Source organism: Merops nubicus, unplaced genomic scaffold (genome assembly GCF_000691845.1).
Source record: "Merops nubicus isolate BGI_N331 unplaced genomic scaffold, ASM69184v1 scaffold24324, whole genome shotgun sequence".
Taxonomy (NCBI): domain Eukaryota; kingdom Metazoa; phylum Chordata; class Aves; order Coraciiformes; family Meropidae; genus Merops; species Merops nubicus.
In genome coordinates this window covers 1-20,846 of record NW_008606588.1, presented here as the reverse complement: position 1 = coordinate 20,846, position 20,846 = coordinate 1, and the positions used below count along the sequence as shown (strand labels likewise).

The 20,846-nt window shown below is 37.5% G+C and overlaps 1 protein-coding gene across 1 annotated transcript in view; it reads right to left on the bottom strand.

The window, feature by feature from the left end:
• The window catches only part of LOC103772374 (nebulin-related-anchoring protein-like), a gene marked incomplete at its 5' end in the record, with an annotated part of 39,593 nt that extends 20,114 nt beyond the window's left edge, over positions 1-19,479 (bottom strand). The window contains 16 exons of the mRNA XM_008939705.1: positions 204-308; positions 1,395-1,706; positions 2,322-2,429; positions 2,903-3,007; positions 4,641-4,739; positions 7,012-7,116; positions 7,325-7,522; positions 8,036-8,137; positions 8,971-9,078; positions 10,650-10,754; positions 11,272-11,370; positions 13,806-13,910; positions 14,603-14,710; positions 15,630-15,734; positions 17,456-17,572; positions 19,375-19,479. Of these exons, the coding sequence (XP_008937953.1) occupies positions 204-308; positions 1,395-1,706; positions 2,322-2,429; positions 2,903-3,007; positions 4,641-4,739; positions 7,012-7,116; positions 7,325-7,522; positions 8,036-8,137; positions 8,971-9,078; positions 10,650-10,754; positions 11,272-11,370; positions 13,806-13,910; positions 14,603-14,710; positions 15,630-15,734; positions 17,456-17,572; positions 19,375-19,479 (1,986 nt within the window). The remainder of the gene's footprint in view (positions 1-203; positions 309-1,394; positions 1,707-2,321; positions 2,430-2,902; positions 3,008-4,640; positions 4,740-7,011; positions 7,117-7,324; positions 7,523-8,035; positions 8,138-8,970; positions 9,079-10,649; positions 10,755-11,271; positions 11,371-13,805; positions 13,911-14,602; positions 14,711-15,629; positions 15,735-17,455; positions 17,573-19,374) is intronic.
• Positions 19,480-20,846: the final 1,367 nt, after the last annotated feature.

The following is a 20,846-nucleotide window of genomic DNA, read 5'->3' as shown; positions in this document are numbered from 1 at the left end:
TTTTGCAAAGGCTATATGGACTCCTACTGGTGTGTGTTTGGTATCTGGTTTCCCTCTAATTACCAGTCCTATCCCTAGATTTGAGGGCTTTCATGTGGTATGCCTTTTTCTTTCCCCTTTGAGTGGAAATTATTTTAATTTTATACAGACATTTTGCACGCATTATGCAGCAAATTCTGTTACATGCTGTCATGAAATCTCACCTCACTAATGAGTTCTCCTGCCTTCTTAGCCTGCTCCACATTTAATGACCCAGTGGCTATCCATCCAGCTCCTTTCATCCAGTTCAAATCTGCTCTGTATCGGGTCTGACAAAGAAAAAAGAAATCCCATTGTTGATGTTCATACACTTAAAATGCCATTAAAGGATTCAGATGTCTGAGGAACAACAACCAGGTCAAACTAGTGCTTGATTTTGGTTTATTCACCATTGCACAGATGTGAGGAAAGCAAAACAATTACAGAATGAAGTAGAAGTTTCAGGACTCACCAGCACTTAATGCAATATGCTTTGCAAAGTAATTTTTAGAAGTGGTCTACACCTTAGTGTTTTTCATCTGTCTTTTGTAATTTTTACTCTAACGTGGCTAAAACTTCAGTTTTATTGTATATAGTTCACTGTTTAAAAGATCATTAATGATCTGCAATTACAAAAAAAAATATGATACTTAGCATTTCCCAATATCCTTTTGTTATATGGCAGGGAAAGCACTTCGTTTTGTCTTTTTCCATGTGTCCTTTAGGAGGAAGACTACAGGAGTACTCATTTTCCTCACAAAATCTTTCTTACCAACTGTCTACTGAATTCTAAAAGCTTTTACAAGCACTGCAGCTGTATTTCTCAAAGCAGCCAGAAGGGTTTCAGCAACCATACCTCAAAAAGACCTGTACACGTATCTATCTTAATCTCCTTGAAAAGTTTTAACTTAAAACCTCAGAATGACAAGTTTAACTTAGAGTAACCATCTACAGTATCTCACAGCTCATCTGACGTTTACAGCTGAACATGTGGTCTCCATATGGAATTTTATCACCAATGTTATCACCATAAATTATTTAACCACCCTGCAAATTAGGTAAAAAAAAAAAAACGTACATCATATATGAATCCTATTGTTTTATTAACATTTGAAGTAAGCTTTGAAGAAGCTATGCTCATAAAGAGGATTATAACTCTCCTCAAAAACACTGCACACCCTAAATATATCTGTTGAACAAACAAGTGGTTAATATTTCCTGGTTTAATATGAACCATTTGATACTCAAAAAATTAGGTGCATAACTTTGTCATGGCATTAAAAGCATAAACATCTGAAGAAACTAAGAAACTGAGCCCTAAGTGTCTGAAGGTGTTGATTGAAAGAGTATTGAAATAGATTAAGCTCTGGACTTACATCACTTTGTAATCCATAGGCCCATTTGGCCCATGCCACTTTCATGTCAGTAGGCAGGGCTGTGTAGTGATGGAGAGCTGTCTTGTATCCTCTATCTGTGGCCAAATTCTGAGCTCTTTTGGCATGGACAAGGTTAACCATATCCATGGAGACCTGGAACTGATTCTTTGTGTCCTCAAATGCCTTCTTGTACTCCAGGTCACTCTGCAACTTCGACATTTGCAGTGAATGAGCCATACGCGAATCTTCCTCCACAGCTTTTACTCCAATCATCTTACCCTTCATCTTCTCATAACCTTCCTTATATTTAATCTGTGAAGAAAAAAATAGACTAAATTAACTAAACTGCCAAACTGACAGCTTTGCTAATGGTAAAGCAATGGTCTGTGACATGCTTGGTCCTCAGTAGAAGCAAGTAAGAAGTTCATTTGCAATAGAGAACTGGAATGCTTTAGAAATTACTAAGTGTTTATAAAGAATAAACCCTTCCTCAATAATAGAATGTTCTCAAAAAGCTGTAAGAAATCTTTCCTTTTTGATTCTCCCTAGGAAAAACAACATTCTTTAAGCACTGAAGTCAGAAGGTTCTTTAAGGAATTTTCTGGCCAGGCATAGATGTATTAAGCTATGATGTGTCACAGGAGATTTCCACTTCATTTTGAGTTCTAAAATTCACCCTCAGGTCAAAATGAGAATAGGAAAACACAGGCTGCTTGTGGGGAAAAACTCTGAATTGCTCAGAGCAAACCTTCTGACTAATTACGGAATGCCAATCACCCAGACAACTCCTCCAGTGCTCCTTAGCACGAATCAAGTGAGGGTGGCCCAGGGCACTGAGACATATGTGAGACATCCCCAGCACTCTGGTAGCAACCTGGACTGTCAGCTGTCCTAAGAATAATGAAGCCTGATGGAGTCCATACTCACATCACTTGCCAGATCCCTCTTTGCCTTAGCTGTCAAGAATGACAAAGCATCCAGACGAAGTACAAATCCTTTTTCCTTCTGTTTCTCCCAGCCACTCTTGTAGAGTTTCTACAGAGAGGACAACAACACAATCTCTTTATTATTATCAAGATATTCTATTTCTTTTACAGTCACAATGAAAGTTCTCAATTAACATCACACCAGTGTACACTCCATGCCCAGAAAGCATATGTCTAAGGATCAGATTCTGGTGTCTTCACTTACAGACTGGAACTGTGGCTATTGTGGATACTGTAACACCATTAACTCACTGGCTCCAGTGAAACTGTCAATGTGCCACTCCTCTGGAAGCATGTGGAAAACACATAGCTTCAAACTCTAAAAGTGTAAGTCTTCAGAACACCAGATGTGACTAGTGTTTAATTAAGAACAAGTAATTAAATCCAGATACAAAGTTTTTACATATAAAACATTTGGACCTTCTCAGAGAAGGAACCTTTTACCTACAGAACAGACATTTCAAGAGCAGCTGTAACTACTCACAGGTGGGAGGGAATCCAAACCTCTGTCTTGCACATTACCTCACTAATATTAGCAGCATTTGCTTTGGCCAACATGAAGACAGGATCATCTTTGCTGATGGTATACTGATGAAGAAACTGCTCTTTTCCTGACCTGTAGGCAACCTGTCCACAGAAAGCAAAGCCTGGTTAGCAAGCAGTAGTCTGTGTTTAATATTGAAGGAATACTGATTAAAGCGCTCCGAATATTTGAGAATTTCTTAGAGTTAATTTGATGGGTTAGTTTTTAGCATCATGACCTTTTTTTGTCAAATATGAATTTAAAAGCTGACCCACAGAGTCAGGCTGACCAAACTACCCATAGTTAACTTTCAGGGAGGCTGTGAAACAACATACATATCAGGACACTTTAATTCTCTTTTCTAACGTTAACTACTTAACTGAGTATAAAGCTGACAGTAATTCATACTCTGAACAAAATGTATGCAAGATTATGTTTCATCCAATATTAAAGTGCAGTTACTTTTTAGGTGGAATGAAAATCTTTAGTAGGACACAGAAACAGTGAAATTTAGGCATGAAATGAAGAACACGAAGCAACTGAATCTGCAGAGAAAACCTGCGACCTAAATGTAATTGCTGACATAATACTCCAGTGAGGACTAACATTCCAACTTTAAATGAAAATATCAAGGATCTTTTATGCTCCAAGTCGCAAACCACTTTATATCCCAGGGCAACATCAACAGAGAAATGAGCTGTTCTGTTTAAGAAGCCCATAGAGCTGTTGGAGGAGCTGCTGAAAAGCTACAAAAAGATGAACCATTCCAGAAAGTGTTAGATTTCTTACATCTCACAGAAAAAGAAAATAAAAGATGTTCCTACTATAAAGCTCTAAATCCATGATTACTACTCTGACTTCAACACATATGCAGAAAGGCAGCATTGTCCAGTAGATAAGAGGTAAGTAACAGGAGTCAGGAGACCAGTGTTCTCTTCCAATTCAGTCTGGTGTCATCTTTAAAACATGCAACACTCATCCAAGTAAGTGCTAGGCTTTTATTGGTGCAGAGAAGTAAAAAAGAGAAACATGGTAGCTGCCTGAGAATCAACAAAAACCAATCAACAAGCAACAATGCTTCATTCACATAACAACTCAGAGGCTGAGAGCATCTTCATTTCAAGCCACAAGATATTAAAAGTAATTTAAAAATATAGCTTGGCAAGTTTCCAGAATTACTTGATCAGCAATTTTTACAACAGATTCTCCATCTTTTGGAAACTTAAAAGTGAGTTTCTGTCAGCAAAGTCCTGCCAAGGAGTTATGAAGTACCACCTCAGCCCTGAACTGGTGATCAGTTGGGCTAGATGACCATTGTAGGTCCCTTCCAAGTGAAGCACTCCTATCCTATCCTATCCTATCCTATCCTATCCTATCCTATCCTATCCTATCCTATTGAAGAATAGAGAGCATTCTGAAGGCATCCAGTTTGGGAAAATATGCCTATTTTAGCACTTTACTAAATCATAGAATCATAAAATGGAAAAGTACTTTAAGAGTCACAGCTGAAGAACACATTGTCTAACAAGGCTGATACAACTTTAAGTAGTCTGACAGGGTCCTCAGCAGAGAGAAACACAGAACCTGGGATGGATGCACCAATCTCAAGAAATGTCATATATTGAAAGATTTCATGACTGGGTTCTCTTCCACCCCACCTCCCAGTGCACATATCTCAGGAATGACCACATTATGAATAAGCTACTTGCAAAGAGACAAACTCAGTCAAGGACTCACATCACTCTGCAGTTCCTGGCTTTTCTTGGCGTGCTTGATCTGAGAACTGTCAGCCACACTGGTGAACTTCAGAGCATCAGCCTTCTGTCTGTATTTTTGCTACATCAAATTAAAGCAGGTTACACAAGTTTCTACAGTATTTACCTTCCCCAAAAAATATAGTGCTTTCAAAAAGTACGTGACTGATAGAGCAAAAGGCCCTTGTAAATTCCCAAGACAGTTTTAGAGCAAGTATCAACAAAATAAGCTTCCCACTACCAGTAGTGTAGTCCTGTAGTGAACAAGAATGCCAAACACATTGCTGCTCACACTGCAAGCATGGATATTTTTTCATGCCAGTATAGATGTACTAGACACAATATCTAGTTTTCACACCAACAAATGAGTGTCCTTCACAAACTGGGTATGACTTAAGCCAGGACCCAAGAGAACTCCTAAGCTACAGTCAATATTACTACCTCATTTCTTTACATGAGACTTCTCAAGCACATGCACATGTTGTTGAAATCACTGAACATGTTACCGAGATATTTTTAAATTATTAAGATATTTCTAAATTATCGGTTAAATTAGAATGGGAAAATTCACTGTCCTGAAAGTCACTTACATTCAAAACCTTCCCCACTATCTCCCAGTTCTTTTCAAAGCAGAGCTCAGCACAGACATTGCAGTCAAGCCTTCCTGTGAGCAACAGCTATAAGAAGCCTCCACAGGGCTTAAGTGTTAGATGTGGGGAAAAACCATTGTGCTTTGTTCATCCTGTGATACCAGTACTTGCATAAAATCTATCTGAATGGAGAAATTTGCACAAAGACTAACAAACATTTTTAGTTTGGTAAATAAGACCTCCCTTACTTTTATTGCATCTTTTTATGTCTGAAACACATCAAAGTGAATGGAAAACTTCCACTGGCTTCATCAGGCTTTGGATCAGGCCTGCTCTGAATCAATGTCTCTGCCTCAACCTTTTGTGTCACTCATTTGAGTGCAAGCTAAGCATCTCTTCCCATCTTTGAGACAGTGCAAGGAAATGCAGCACCCTGTCTCAAGACCATGGTATGATACAGGAGAGCAAGCAAGCACTTCTTGTACACTTTAGTCCAATTCTTATTCTAACAGTTCAACCATGAAGTGGTGCATTCCACCTAGGAAGGGTGTAAATGCATATTTTGCAATATCTGGCATTTCAGGAGAGAAATCCTTCTGTTTGAACTGATGGGTGAAGAGATCAGTTTACACTGTGTCTCTGCTAGGGAACACAAAATAGAAGTTAAAAAAGCATGCAGCACTTCAAAGAGGTGCTCATTGCTTTATTTTAGGAACCTGGAAAGGAGAGAGGCAGATTAAAACCAGCATGTTTTGTCACATTGCATGAAACACATTGTAGTGACATTCTGCAGAGAAACAACAAAATGCCAGGCTCTGTATGGCAATACAGATCTCTGAAATATCCACCAGTCTCCAGTTTAAGTGACTGTCAGCCATCTCTTGGCCTTACAGAGAACTGGAATGGAAAGGCAGACCATTATAGATTAAATATTTGTGGAAGTGATTATTACTACAGCACACCACAGCAGCAGATGTCAGTCTATCCCTAGTAAGACACCACATCTGAGAGTAGCTGCTCTTCTTTTGTTTCTAAGATGTATTTTTTCCTCTTGCAGGAGTAGTGAGAGGATGTCAGAGACCCAAGGTATCAGAGAGTGTGATCCCCAGTAACTAACTGACTTCTGTTCCTCCAGCACTAAGTGGGATTTTATCTTTCTTGTCAAACTTCCCCTAATTTATTCTTCTATCTCTCCTCTGGTTTTCCTAGCACTAGTGAGATGACTCACCATAGCTAAGGAGCTGAGGAAGTGTACTTCCACAAGGTTAATGGCAGTGCAAAACCATGAATTAATCAAACGAAAGCAATGAAAAGCAGCACAAGCTGAATCTGCCACCAAAGTCAAAGCTCTTATTTGCCAAACAGAAAGGAAATTTCCCAATACAGCTAACAAATATCTAATTTTTCAACACTGATCCTTAAAACTCTACGCCCTTCACGTTGTATGTACCACAGGAAATTCTAATTCCTTTCAAAGCTGCTCTGCAAAATGTGCAAGTGAATGAAAAGAGGTGGAAGCACAGTTATGGGGACTTCTGCCTTGTAACCTTGGCACAATAATCATATAATGCGAAAACATATTTTTAACCTCTAACTTGGGATCCCTTAAACTGTAGAATAACTAAATTATGTCCATCATTTCTTCCATTTCTCAAAATTTCCATATTAGGAATTCCTTACCTATTCCACATAATGCAATGAAATAAGTGTGCATAAACCTTTAACTAAACAACAGACAAAAGCTTGAGCAATTCACTTACTTACCTCACTGACTAAATCTCCTGCCTTTTTGGCTTGTTGTATATTAAGACTTCCTTCTGTGATACACCCAGCTCCTTTCATCCATGCCAGATCTGCCCTATATCGAAGCTGTACAGGAAAATTCCATTTATTGACACGGGAAACACAGGTATGATGCTTACATCTGAACACAGCCACCCCTTCCAGTTTCAAAAACATTTTAAAAAGTCATAGTGCAAATCAAACAGGATCCATATGAAATGAGAATTAATGTCAAACTGAAAAAGTCTACACACATACTGATTGTAAGAGTTAAGCTGAGTATACACCATCTTACATCACTCTGGAGACCGTACACCTTCTTTGCCCACTTGGTCTTCATATCTTCTGGAACCACTGTGTATTCATGGAGTCTCTTTCTATAATCTAAGTCACTAGCAAGTGCCTGGGCCTTCTTAGCATGTCTCAGGTTTATCATATCCATAGGCAGATGGAAATGGGTCTTACTCTCCTCAAAACCTTTTTTGTAGGCAATCTAGAAATAGAAGGAATGAGAATAAATTAGCTTTGGCTTTACAATACACTGCTACAGACATCTTAAATCTCCACTCGTGTTTGGGTCCTTATGCAGATTAGGGAAAAACCACATGTAGAAACCTGGTCCTACGAGGGATCCACAAAACAGATGGCAGGATAAATTTTGCAGATTCCAGAGACATCTTCTCTACTATAGTACATCTGACCTTTAAACATGCTTTTATCTGCTTGGAAGTTTTACATAGAGGTGTTTATACCATTGTTTCAATAGAACATTATTCTCCTACCTCAAAGTAAGGACACCATCAACCCAAAATTCTCTATGAGAACATAAATACTGTCAATCATTGCAAATTAACAGAAGAAGAAAGGAAATTAAGTTTTATTAAATGCCTCCAATGATTTCTTATAGTGAAAGTAGTAACACTTTCAATTGGTAGATTGCATATTTTTGCTGAAAGATCCAAAATTATGAAAAACATTTTTTGAGTAATAGAAATAAATAATTTACCTCACTACTCATCTTGGCTACCTGCAGAGAGTGCAAAAGTCTTGAATCTTTGGTTCCAATTACTTTTCCTTTTGTTTTTTCATACTCCTCTTTATATTTAATCTGTGAAGAAAATAGTTTAAGTCAAAGAATATTTCCATTTACTCCAGAGGTAAACAATAAGTTTTTCACTAGCATTTTTTTCACTGACTTTTTTGGATGGTCAAACTTTCTAATGGCTTAGTCAGATTCTCACTTTGTCACTTCAGATTTCCAAGATTTTCTCAGAAATTCCCAAATGTGCAAGGTGGTCTTCATTTATGTTATCTTTAACCTCATTCTTTAAGGCTCAGTCCTCTGAGCTGGATATGCTTATAAACTTAAAGTCTTCTGATTAGCTAAATTATCTAGTTCTTAAGGCAAAAGATACAAAATCAATCATGTAAAACAAAGCAAGGAATTCAAGATTTGATTTAGTTAATGAGGTGGGATTTTGGAATCACCGTCATTGCTGAACACTTTACAGCTGCAGGAAAAATTTCTTTCTTTTCTGCCTCTCCACAGGTTAAGAAACATGAGATAAATTGTTTACTAAGAGTTTCTTTGGAAATTATTTTATAGAGATGCATTTATGTAAAAGGAGCGGACTGAAGAAATATGCATTCCCTTTGCAGTGGATGACAGCAGTATTTTAAAACAATTCAAAATACTGGATTCTACTGTGGGGTTATTCTGCATATTTTCCTTTTGCACATTTGTATTTAAAAAAAAAAAATTCAGAGAGTGAAATTTCATAGCAGAGTCTGAGAAAGTTTCCAACTGTTCTTCAGCGATTGAGGAAGATGGACAGCCAAATGCAGGACTTAAAAATCCAGATGAGGTGAGCTAAGCTTTATTTCCCTGCGCTATAGCAACTTATATGAAGAATAATTCCTATGTAATTAAATATAACATACGTCACTGGCAAGATCCCTTGAAGCTTTGGCAGCAAGTAAAGGCAGAGAATCGAGTTTCATTTCAAAGCCCTGGCCCTTACTCTTCTCCCAGCCTGCTTTGTACTTAACCTGGGAAAGGAAAGAGGGCAACATGTCACTATCACATAAACACACAAGACCTTCAAAGGAACACGAAAATGACTAAGAGTAAACCAGAAATATAAATATGCTCAGTCGACAAAGTGGAACCTTCTTAAGTCACAGTTCATTATCATTTTCAGCTAATGAACTGGCCAGGATTGAGTCGAATTTTATCCTTGGCGTTTCCAGGCACTTTAATTCCCAGAACATGCATCAATAGCTCTGTTTTAAACAGAGGTGGGGGAAGGAAGGTTCTTAAAAAATGTCTGTGGTTATGTCTACATACACAAATAGCATAGATCAACAGGAGCTGGTCTATAGGCCAGAACAGCTGGTGCTCAGAATCAGGTATTCTACTCGTTTCCAGATTTTTCTTCCCCCTCCCCTCCCCAAACTAGAGCTAGTCAGGTCCCATGCACTGAATTTGTAGCTGCAGTTCTTTATGTGAGCTGCTGGAGAGCATCTTTCAGTTTGGCTGAATTCAAAGAGAAAGCTTGTGTGCTCCAAGACCACCCCAGAATGTGAAGCAAAGCTCAGTGAAGCAGCCCTTATGATGAGGAGATCTGCTTCGAAAGCACGTTCCTGAGCCACACTGTATCACAAACGTAGATGAAATAACCTCTGAAAGCTAATGGAAGTTAAGGTACTAGTTATCTAAGCTCTTTTTCAAGGTTCCACTTGAAATTCCATTGGAGCAGGATCAAGTATACCTTTGTGCATACTACCCATGCACCTGATGAAGTATCCAGGAAGTCCTGAGTTCTGAATTTGGCTTTTCCTATGGTTATTATTTACTACAGTCTAATGATGAGCATGCATCCCAACGCGTTATAGCCACAAAGAGTGCTGCTATGCAGCACTCCACAAATGCAACTCAAATAGAACTTAGGGGAAGAACACAAGGATATGGATATACCAGGAAAAACCTGCAGTAATGCCAACTCACAACCATAAAATTTATGAAAACAGTCCAAAAATAACACTAGTCACACTAGTAATATGTCTGGAGATTTTTTCTCTTTTTGCATTTGCCCTCTTGGGCTTTTTTCCCTCCAAAACTATCTACAACAACAGAGGCCTGAAAAATACTTTCAAAATTAAATAGAAAAACTTTTCCTGCAAGTGCTTGATTTTAACACCCAGATCTCCAAGTAAATCACTACATATTGTCATGAGTTCCAAATGGCAGAAACAATGGGCTTGATCACTGAAGTCACAATGTTTCTTTCCACTGACTTCAGTGAGCTTTGAGTTATTGGAACTGTGCAAATATTTGTTCTTCATACAAATACCACCTCAGAAGCAGTTAATTTTGTGAATCGAACACTTAATTACTAAACAAATTCAAATAATCTGAAAAGTGCTTGAAAAAAAAGTCTTGCGGTTTCACTGTATGTGAGATGGTGTCCCTAGCCATTCTGGTTACCATATTGCATGCTGTATAGTAAAGACCAATGATAAAGGCTAAATGCTTCCAGAAGCAGTGTCATCATCTTTATATTCACTCCTGTCTGTTAACAGCATCACGACTACCAATATTTCCACAGCACTTGGCTTACCTCACTGTATAACTCAGCATTGGCTTTTGCCTTCACTAACTGAGGTGCATCCTGAGGTAGAGTGTAGTTTGTTTTTGTCTTCTCATACTGGGCTCGGTAGTTCAGCTGCCATACATTGAAAAAGTCAACAACAAGCTCAGTTATTTTTAACTCACTGAAAATATGATGGTTACACTGATTGACTGCTCTTGAATTTCAGGCTACTATTGCCGTATGTTATAGACACACTTACAGGCATGGCTGCAATAAATATGAGAATAATAAGGCAGTTATAACTTTTACCTTGGTACTAGGAAGCAGAATGATTATTCTATAAATAGAATAGTTACTGATTATCTATAGGTAGAAAATATATTATTAAAAACATGCATTAATAAAGACACAGAAGACAAACACCTAACAAAGCACACTAAAACAAATCTTTAAAATGGAAGAAAATATTAGATCTACTAGTATGCCTGCCACATTTTTGGAAGTGATTTCAATCAATTTCTATTCTTACTTTGCTTATAGTTCTGCTGGTGAACTATCAAGTATAAGAACACTTACATGCTACAAGTCCTATGAAATAAAATTATCTCAATTCTAATAAACAAGGGTGGCTAATGATGACAGAACTTACATCACTGAGCTGCTGTGCATTTATTTTGGCTTGAGCAATTTGTGGAGTGCTGGCAACAGAGCTGTACTTCAGCTTGTCTATGCTTTGTCTGTAGTTTACCTAATTGAAGATAAAATAAAACAAAATATTTAAAAAAGGAAGAAATATCCAGACTGGAAATGAGAGATTGAGCAGACAAAGTTTTGTTAGCTAGGTACTCTGGATAAATCATCACTTAGACCATGATAAATTGAGGTGAGGAAAAACACCAGGATCTTTTAGATGAGATCTGATGTAATGCTCTGAAAATTTTCTAATCTGAGGTCACAGTTTTTACTGCACTTTGAAAAAGAACTTCACTTATAACCCAAGCCTCTCAAAACCAGAAATTCTTAAAAAGATGCAGATTCAGCTGGTCCCCCAAAGCATTCCTACAAAACTCATACTCTTAGCCATCACTTAAACTATTTTTATCTTTATCAGACTACCTCTATAAAGGAACATTGTAACTGTCTATGAAGAGGTCTCTCCAGTGGAATGCTGTGCAGAGCAGAGCAAATAAACTCTCTTACACTTTGTCTTTATTGAGTTTTAATGTCATAATTAATCACCAAGTTTTCCTGTGTGCTAACAGTTTTGTGTGGATGGTGAGAGAAGAAAAAGATATATTTATGGTACAAAAAAAAAGTTATTTTAATGTCAACCATTGATAAGATTGGAGCCCACTAAATTCCTAACACATTAACATGGTAGCAGCAATAATAAGCTATAAAATAAATACATTAAAACTCAAATTATGCAAGATTGAAAAAATCATACAGAAGCTTTCTTTCAGACCTCTTCCTGCCAAAGGACTCAGTGCTACACTGCACGACACTACTATTATTATTATTCTCTATTCTCTGTAGGCTGTATTTAATACTCCCTGTAGTTAAACACCATTTTGCAAGCATTGCAGATCAAACTGCTTAAAACCAGTTTCTTAAGAACATTTTTTCCAGTAAACTGGACTATATTTCTAGAGACTGAGTTACTGAAACATTCAAACATAAACATTCTTATCTCAGGTACCATCATATAAACTTGTTCTTTCTGCCAAAACAACAAAAAAACAGGAAAAAGGGCCTGAATTATCTCATGGGTTGAAATTGATCAAGGTACTTAAAACAGTTCATTTGCTTCTTTACAGAGAGAGAAAATTTTAATTCTCTCTCTGTAGAGGGATAATTTCTCTCTGAAAGGGATAATTTCTTTTTAACTGAACTGTATTTATTGCTACGTTTAATTGCTTAGTGTGTGAGTTGTATTCTTAGAGAGTTCAAAGTAAGCATGCTGGTTTTCAGTGAGCAGATGAGTCCTAGGACTGTCTCAGACTACTAGATAATGATCATGACTACTCCAGCTGGGTCTCTGTGGCCAATTGATTTCCATGCTCCAAACCCAGATCTTGACTATCAACTGCAGAGCCACAGGTTGTGCTGAAATGTTTAGAGTAGGCAGAACTAATTTGTACATTTGGACATGAAATCATGCTTACTTTGAACTCTTTAAGAACATAGCTCTCTCACACACTACGCAATCAAGCACTGAACTTTACTTTTTCAAGCTTTTCCAGAGATAAAGCTGGAACCACTGCTGAAGAGGCAACAGGCCATCTTACAGTTAAAGAACAATCAAGCACCTCCTCATAAACATCAGGGTTTTCAATTCTACATCTTCATAGTACCATCTTTCTCTTCGAAGAGGTGTTTAGGCCCAGATAAATCTCCTATAATGTTAATGGCCTCTCTAAGGCATCTTGCCCCTGGTTTCTTGTAATTTCAATGGTTCCACACAGGTTATACACGTTAGTCAGAAATGCCTTGCAGACGTGCTGCTCCCTTCCCGGTGAATTTACAAGTAATGTCTGGTGACCGTGCTCCTACTTAAGGCACAGGTTCAGTAGCCAATGGTAGATATGATCAGTCAAGCCTTTAATGCTTGTGAGAGGTGAAAGTTTGGTATCCTCTCTAGTCTGACCTTCTTCATTTACCTGTAGAGGACTTATAACTACAGCAGTACACACATTTCTTCACATTGTTCTGTCTGTAACTAAGCCCTGAGCACAGAGGGCACCTCTCTCACATGGACCACAAGCATAAGGAAGGTTATGTGACCAATTAGTTCCCCTTCAAAGTGGAACGCCTATCTTCAGGGAATTCACAAAGGATGAGAAGCCTATTTAAGCCTCCCTGTCCTTTCAGTGCTTGATGCTGCCGTTGAAGCTGCCTAGGATGGTACACGGACTAGGGACAGAGCAGAACTCACTCATTTCACATCACTGTACAATCTGTGCTGAACTGAAGCCAGTGACAGGAGGTGGCAACACTTTCTATTCCTATGTACCCCCTTGATTTCCTGAGTTTTTCTCCTTTGTCACCACTAATTGTCTGCTCCCATGGTTAATCATCACTTGACACATGCAATCTATTGCAACCTCTCCTACAGGGAGATCATGAGCCATGCAAGTCATAGAATAAAAAAAAAAAAAAAATAAAGACCATAACATTATTTACATCTTTCAAAGGGACCAACTTCCTTGTTGTCTGATATGAAGGAGAGAGAGTAGCTGGGTAATTGTAGTCAACAACGTCATGTTTGTAATCAGATTTATAGGCTACCTGAAACACAGGAAGAACAAAAAAAAAAATAATTCTTTTTTTTTTAAGCTGTCATTTGTTTGAGTCAAGAGGAAAGGAGAAACAATAATATTAATATTAAATTCAGGAAACAAAGTAAGTTCAATGTCATGAGTGACAAAGAAAATGAAATTATTTGCATAGTTTAGCTACTAATTGATTCTTTTTCAGCTCCTCAATTAATCCAATGCCAACAGTGGAAGCATTAACTTAACTTCCACCTATGACATATCTCTTTTATCTTTCTGCTTAGTTCTCCAGCTTCTTACAGATTTGTAAATAATGCACTTGAAGGAATGGTATGTAACAAAATAGCTTCTTGGCTAACCCAGTAAATTAAATTGGAATCCAGAAATCTTCATTAAAGATTGTTTTTTCAGCAAAGGTCTGACCCTGGGGTTGGTGGCAAGCAACCTTCAGCATCCTACTGATGTCAAAGAAAACTGAAGGATCTCAGTATGTTGCCAGCTCACTGAATTTGCTTATTTTAACTTCTTCCACACAGTGAGCTATGAATCAGTACAAGAGGGTTTCCAGAATTTCCCCTCTTCTCAACATGTCTATACTTCAGATCCTCAATACCACACAACCTGAATTTTTCTATTAACTTAATTCTGGAAAAACTTAAATACAAGAAAGCAAGAACTGTATGAGTGTGACTAAAAAAGACTTACATTGCTTGCCAAGCTGCCAACTTTCATGGCATGTAGCATTCTCTTGTCCATGCCGATACCAACGTAGTGACCCTTCATCTCGTTCTGGTAGGTTTCTTTGTATTTCAGCTGTACCAACAAAAGCAAAAAAAAACCCTCTGAGAAAATATCTTTCGTTTTTCCAAGTTTCCATATGTTGCAGCAGTGAGATCAATTATTACAGGTGTGACCTACTAGTGTTGCAGAAACCCACAAATCCACAACAACCTTGGTACTTTAAAAATGAAAACTAAAACCCTCTGTGATTTTTCTGGTTTACAAGATGTCATTTACATCTTCAGATCACCTGGACACCACAGAAAGGAGATATTGCTGCATTCTGTTGCTGCATGTTATTTCATTAGAAAGAAGTATTAGAACAAAGTTGCAGGGAATCATTATTGGTACATTAAGAAATGAACATCTAATGATCTCTCAAAACTGCCATGTTTTGGTGCAGTTTTCACCAAGCCAAGAGTAGAGAATTAGACAAGAAGAATAAATTAACCACTCTACCATATCATCTGCATGGCAAAAGATTTACTCTTTACTCATCCTGTATTTCAGAGAATGACAGCAAGCAGTATAAAGCAAAATTATACTTCAGGATCCTGTGATATAAGCAGTACAACTATTAATACTAATTACTTTCACACACTAGAGATGTTCCTCTCTGACAATAACTGTGGGAAAGTATCTTCTGTCTAGCTTTCCAGTCAGGAAATGGACATACACAATGAAGTAAGCAATAATCAGGATAGGTAACAGTAACAGCTGACTTGTCTAAATTAGCAGTTCATTGCAAGTAACCTCTCTTCTACATATTATAATAGCTCTTTTCACAATCCTATATAAAATGATCCCCTGTTATTCATTAGGAGAGGCCAGGATAGGTGCTGTACACCAGTACGTGGGTTGCCAGCACACACTTATCTGAAACACACACACAGATGACCTGCAGCTCTGCTACCAGGTTAAGCAAGCCACACATGAGGTACTGAAAACTTACATCACTGGTGAATTTTGAGATCTTGCTCACATTCTTGAATTGAGGAGTATCACAGTAGTTCATGCTGTAGCTTCTGTTGTTTTCAAGACCCTTCTTGTACTCCACCTTAGTGACAAAAATGCAGAAGGGAAAAACCTTAACCTGCTCTGTCAAATCCTTCCACACACTTTTTATTAGCCAGTCTCACTGTTCAGAGATTTTGATAAATGGCTTTCATCAGATGGCATACAATGAAAATTAATATGATTTTCACATACTCAGTTCTCATTTTATAGGCAAAACAAATGCAACCAGTTTCATCCATCTGGACCTCAGCAATGTGTATGAGACAATGCCACGAGGAAAATTATTAACAAAACCAAGGATCTACAAAGGAATTTTAAGGTGATTGTGTAGCAAATGAAAGCAGAAAACACAATGGGTGGTTTACAACAGGAAGGACTGAACAGGGAGAAGTTTACAAGCAGAATTCTTCAGAGTAAGTTTAAGTACAGAATCAGTTTAGTATTTTCATTAACCACCTTTGCTTTGAAGTAGGATTGTTGGGAGTGATATTAAAAGGGGCAACAGAAATGGGGTTAAATTCAGCAATGTAGAGGTTAATATATGTAGGCAGTAGTCATAAAACTATAGCTCATCACCTGGAAAGGCTAAGAAAGAGAAAACTGTTCATATGTAGGCTGACCACAGACAGATGGTGAGATGCCAGAGTAACACAGCCATGAGAAAGGCAAATGCAGTCCAAGGCAGGAGCAAGAGGAGACTTTTGAGCAGGCACTGGAAAGTGCATGTGCTATGTACAAGGTTCCAGCAAGACCTCATCAAGAACTGATGTATTCTTACAGTCTTTCCTCTTTAAGGAATGTGCACTCAGCCTGTAACAGCTGCAGTGAAAGACTGAGAGATGAGAAGAACTTGGCTTGCTTAGCCCAGGAAACAAAGGCAGAGAAAAGAAAATTCTATCTGCTTGTAAACATCTCAGAAAGGTAATTATGCAGGGAGAACTTTTTAAACTAAAGGGCAATGTTGGCACAAAACACAATAGCAATAAAATGGGCAGGAATAAATGTAGGCTAGAAATTAGGAGAGGATTATATGATACTATGCCAAAACAGCAGGAACCAGGAATCAGTGGCCCAGGAGGCCCCTTCCAGTCCTACTTCCAGGGGTTTTTCATTATTGAAGGTTTTATACTTTGACATCTCAAGAGTGTAAGTTTTTAAACTGCCATGGGGAAGCTCTAGAAACTCACATTTATTAATAGCTTTATAGCTGATATGACACTATAAATAAATTAATAATTCAAAATCTACTGAGAATTCCCTAGCAATCTTCCCCTGCCAAGCAGAAGACTGCATTATCAGTAACTCACAGTCTTTCACATGACAAAAGAAGACAGAAACTTGCACTAACAGAATGGTACAAATTTTGGCTCTGTTGGTGTTATTTATCAGTATAATCTTCTTTGAAAGTACACTCCCAAGTCATCCTAAAGTATTTATAACTTCACAGAACATTAAGAGCATAATTCAGTTGTTGTTTTTTTTTTTTATTTCTATTCTTCATTGGCCAGAATTAGAATTACTCTGCAGTTAATTTCCCATATTTTCATACAGATCATTGGAAGTGTCAGATAACAGTACCTGAAGATCTGTTCTTGCAGCTTTCTTTTCAGATACTGTGTTACACACAGATCCTTCTTGTTACATATAGGGCAGTAAGAACAACAGTTTTTTATATTTGCAGTCCTTTCCCATCAGAGATAAATGTTTGTATGAGCTCCTCACAAGCTTGTTAACAGATCGATTCAAGATTCAACTCCTTACCTCACTGACAAGCTTGTTGACACTTTGGGCTTGTTTAAGGACTAAGTTGTCTTCAGCCGTTAGGGAGTGAAAGTGAGCTGCACCTTTCATCTTTGAAAGATCTTTCTTGTATTTTATCTGAAAAGAAGTAGGGAAAATTATAAAATAAACATCTACCTTTTCACCTTTGCTATTTAGATTGGCTTCTTGAGTCAGGAGAAGATTTTTCCTACCCTTGCTTTGACAAGCAAATAGAACTTGCTATATTGAAACACTGAAAGTTGTTACTTCCTGAAATAGATCACATATAAAATCACAGCCCTAACAATCCCTATCAAGCCACTTCATTAGACAGCATTTTTTAAATCTATTTTTCACCTAGATTGAACAGCGCTGGTTGTTTTTCATAGCTTGAGCAGATAACCAGCAGACTCTTGGCTAGTGACTGGTAGCAGCTTTTGTGCTCTTCTGTTACTGAAATTAATTCTCAGTACTTTAATTTCAGAATTCTAGTCTGAGAATCACAGATATTTATCAGGTGCTCTGCAAACTTTTTATATTGTAAAAATCAGCTTAGCTGTATCTTTTTGTATTTATAATGTTTTTAAGGAAATTATATTTCTCTACCAAATAAAGATTGGAATAAGGAACCTATTAATTTCATTTAAACATCAGGTCATTGCCTTAAACTGGACTCAGATAGGTGAAGAGAGATAATACGCTGACCTTTTGCCAAATTTGTCCATCAAAAATCCTATTGGAAATACATTTCAGTATTTGTTGCATAAAAGGAGAAGTTTATGTTCTTTTTATATTACTGCTTATATTATATTATTATTATAATAAGCCACAGTTGCTCAGGCTTTAAAGATATGAAACAGCTTCTTAAGTACTCGGGTGTGCACATTACAGCCAAGAATCAACCTTGCTCCAGGAATTACAAATTACTAAGGAAACTACTGACCATTAGCATTTTGAAAACCTGTGAAACTGCCATCTTTGTCTGGAGAGGTCTGATATTACATGTTTAAACAGGAGATCACCAAATCTGTCATCAAAACAGGGGCTGTTTTGCAAAACAGGGACAGTTTCAGGTTTTGTATATTCTCTCAGTCATAAGATCAGGTAGCAGAATATGACTGATCCTCTCATTCTAGTTTACTGCTACTGTTCAATCCAGGCTAGTACAAGCTGAAAGAATCATGTGGTAGCTCCCCAGAAAACAGACTGAGCCCATCAGCTCAGATAGCCCCATGGAGGATATGTGTCCACACTACAAAGGTTGTCACTCACAGGATCCCTCCACAACACCCACAGGATAGTGACCTACAGACTATTTTTGTCACTACTAGAAATGGTCTTCTCAAATAGGACTGAGGTTCTTTAATCAATGGGCTGCACACAAGAATCACATTTCACCACCTTTTGTGCCCATTATTTAGGTTACCATCCAATACTAAAAACCCTCAGCCTAGAAATAAGCCCAGTCTTGTGAAGTGACAGTGTCATACTCTGGTTTCTTTTCCTCCATATGACTTGCTTTGTGCTAGAGGCATGATACATCAAAATATCAAAACCAGTTCAGCTCATTCATCCTCCATTTATTCACTATTGGGAATACCACAGTAGTCCACAGGATGATTAAGGCAGTTGAAGGTTTCATTAATAATACAGGTGCAGATTTGCCAGAAGGGTTAACCTAACAGTAGGGATCCCCATTAGCTGCTACATCCACCTCCTCCCTCGTGCAAGTTGGAGCTGTGTCCCCTTCTATTAATGGGTATTATTAATCCCCTGAGTCATCCAGTTCCCAACAATGAAGTGAAATGTCGTTGTTTACTTCCCAAGTGTAATTTTAGTATTCTCCTCCCAGGCACTGCTCTGACAAACTGCTGGTTTTAATTGTTTATGTACTGTATTGATTCAGGCTTCATACTTACATCACTTGCCAATTCATTTGCTTTCTTGGCATTTTGATAAGCTGGAGTGATCATAGCAGGAAAGCTTCCTTTCCCTCTGCGCTCTTCATACTCATCCATATAATCCTGAAGAAAACACAGTGTGTTTACTCATCATACATGAGCAGGTGAGGCCATGGGTGATTTCACAAAGCCCCATATTCCTTCTTATTCCTTGTTGTTGAGAAAGTTCACTGCTGCCTTTTTTTCTTTTTTTAAGAAAAAGAAAATAAAATGACCAACCGTAAGAATAAAATCACCCATTAAATTAATGGTGCCTGTAAAACTACTTGTATTGCACGGCAAGAGAAATTTAGTTAGCAATTAGGTGTGGTCAATATAGCATTCAATGATATACATCCTTCTAATTTCACCTCAGTTCTTACAGAGACATCTGCTAGCCCCCCAGAAGACTATAAAAATACCTAATGGTTTGGGCAGGCAGGAGATTTGCTTAAACTTTCCAAGTTTAGCATAGGGTCAGCCTTCCTCTGTGATGTGACAGAAGTCTCTTGATCTCTCCATGCCCATTTCTCACATTATAACTGACCAAAAATAGTATTTTTGTAGTGCAGTGATATATTTGGAAGAGGGATTAATTAATGAAGCAGGAATATCTAGATATATTGAGATATTGTAAGTGGTTAATTCCTTAGGAAACAAAATCATATACTTCATTTATAAAAAACTGTTGCACAATTATTATTCTTAAATTTATCTATAGATAAGTTTATGTGTAAAAGTTTGATAATTTGAAAAGCCTTTTGATAATTCAGTAGCAAAATACTGGAGGTTTGTTTCTTTTAAATAGTAACACACAATGACCATCCCAAAGCTTTCTATGGCAAGATCTGGAAAGAATATGGTAAGTATGCAAACAATGTGGCAAGTATAAAAACAAGTAAGGTACAGTGTAATGTGTCTTCTATGTAATATTTTGTGAATCCTTTCTAGTAAAGAGCCAGTCTAACTGAAAAAAGAATGTGTGCCATGTCAAGAATGTCGTGAGGAGCACAAATAGAACAGACTATAAATATTTCTGGTATCTCTCTTACGACTTCTCAATGCAGAACAATCTATTATAGGTAATCTTGTGTGCCAGCAATGTCACGTGATAAGATAGGTCATAGCTTAAGTTTCTGAACAATTTAATGTAATTATATTTATTGTATCTAAATTATTTCATAAATAAAAACAGAAACAAAGCCTTCACAAATCAGCCAAGTTAGGTTTTTAAAATGCCATTTATCAGTCTGAATTCTTCAGACTGACTTGCCTTTGTCTTCTTTCCAAAATACTTTTTTATATCATTTCTAATATTGCTCATATTATAAAACAGTATTTTAAATGTTCCAGGTAATTAATTTTAGCCACTTTTAGGATCTTTAAACATGAACATGACAGGTGTTCAGCATGCAGGAATTTTACAGTAAGATTCCTTAAATTGTCTCATG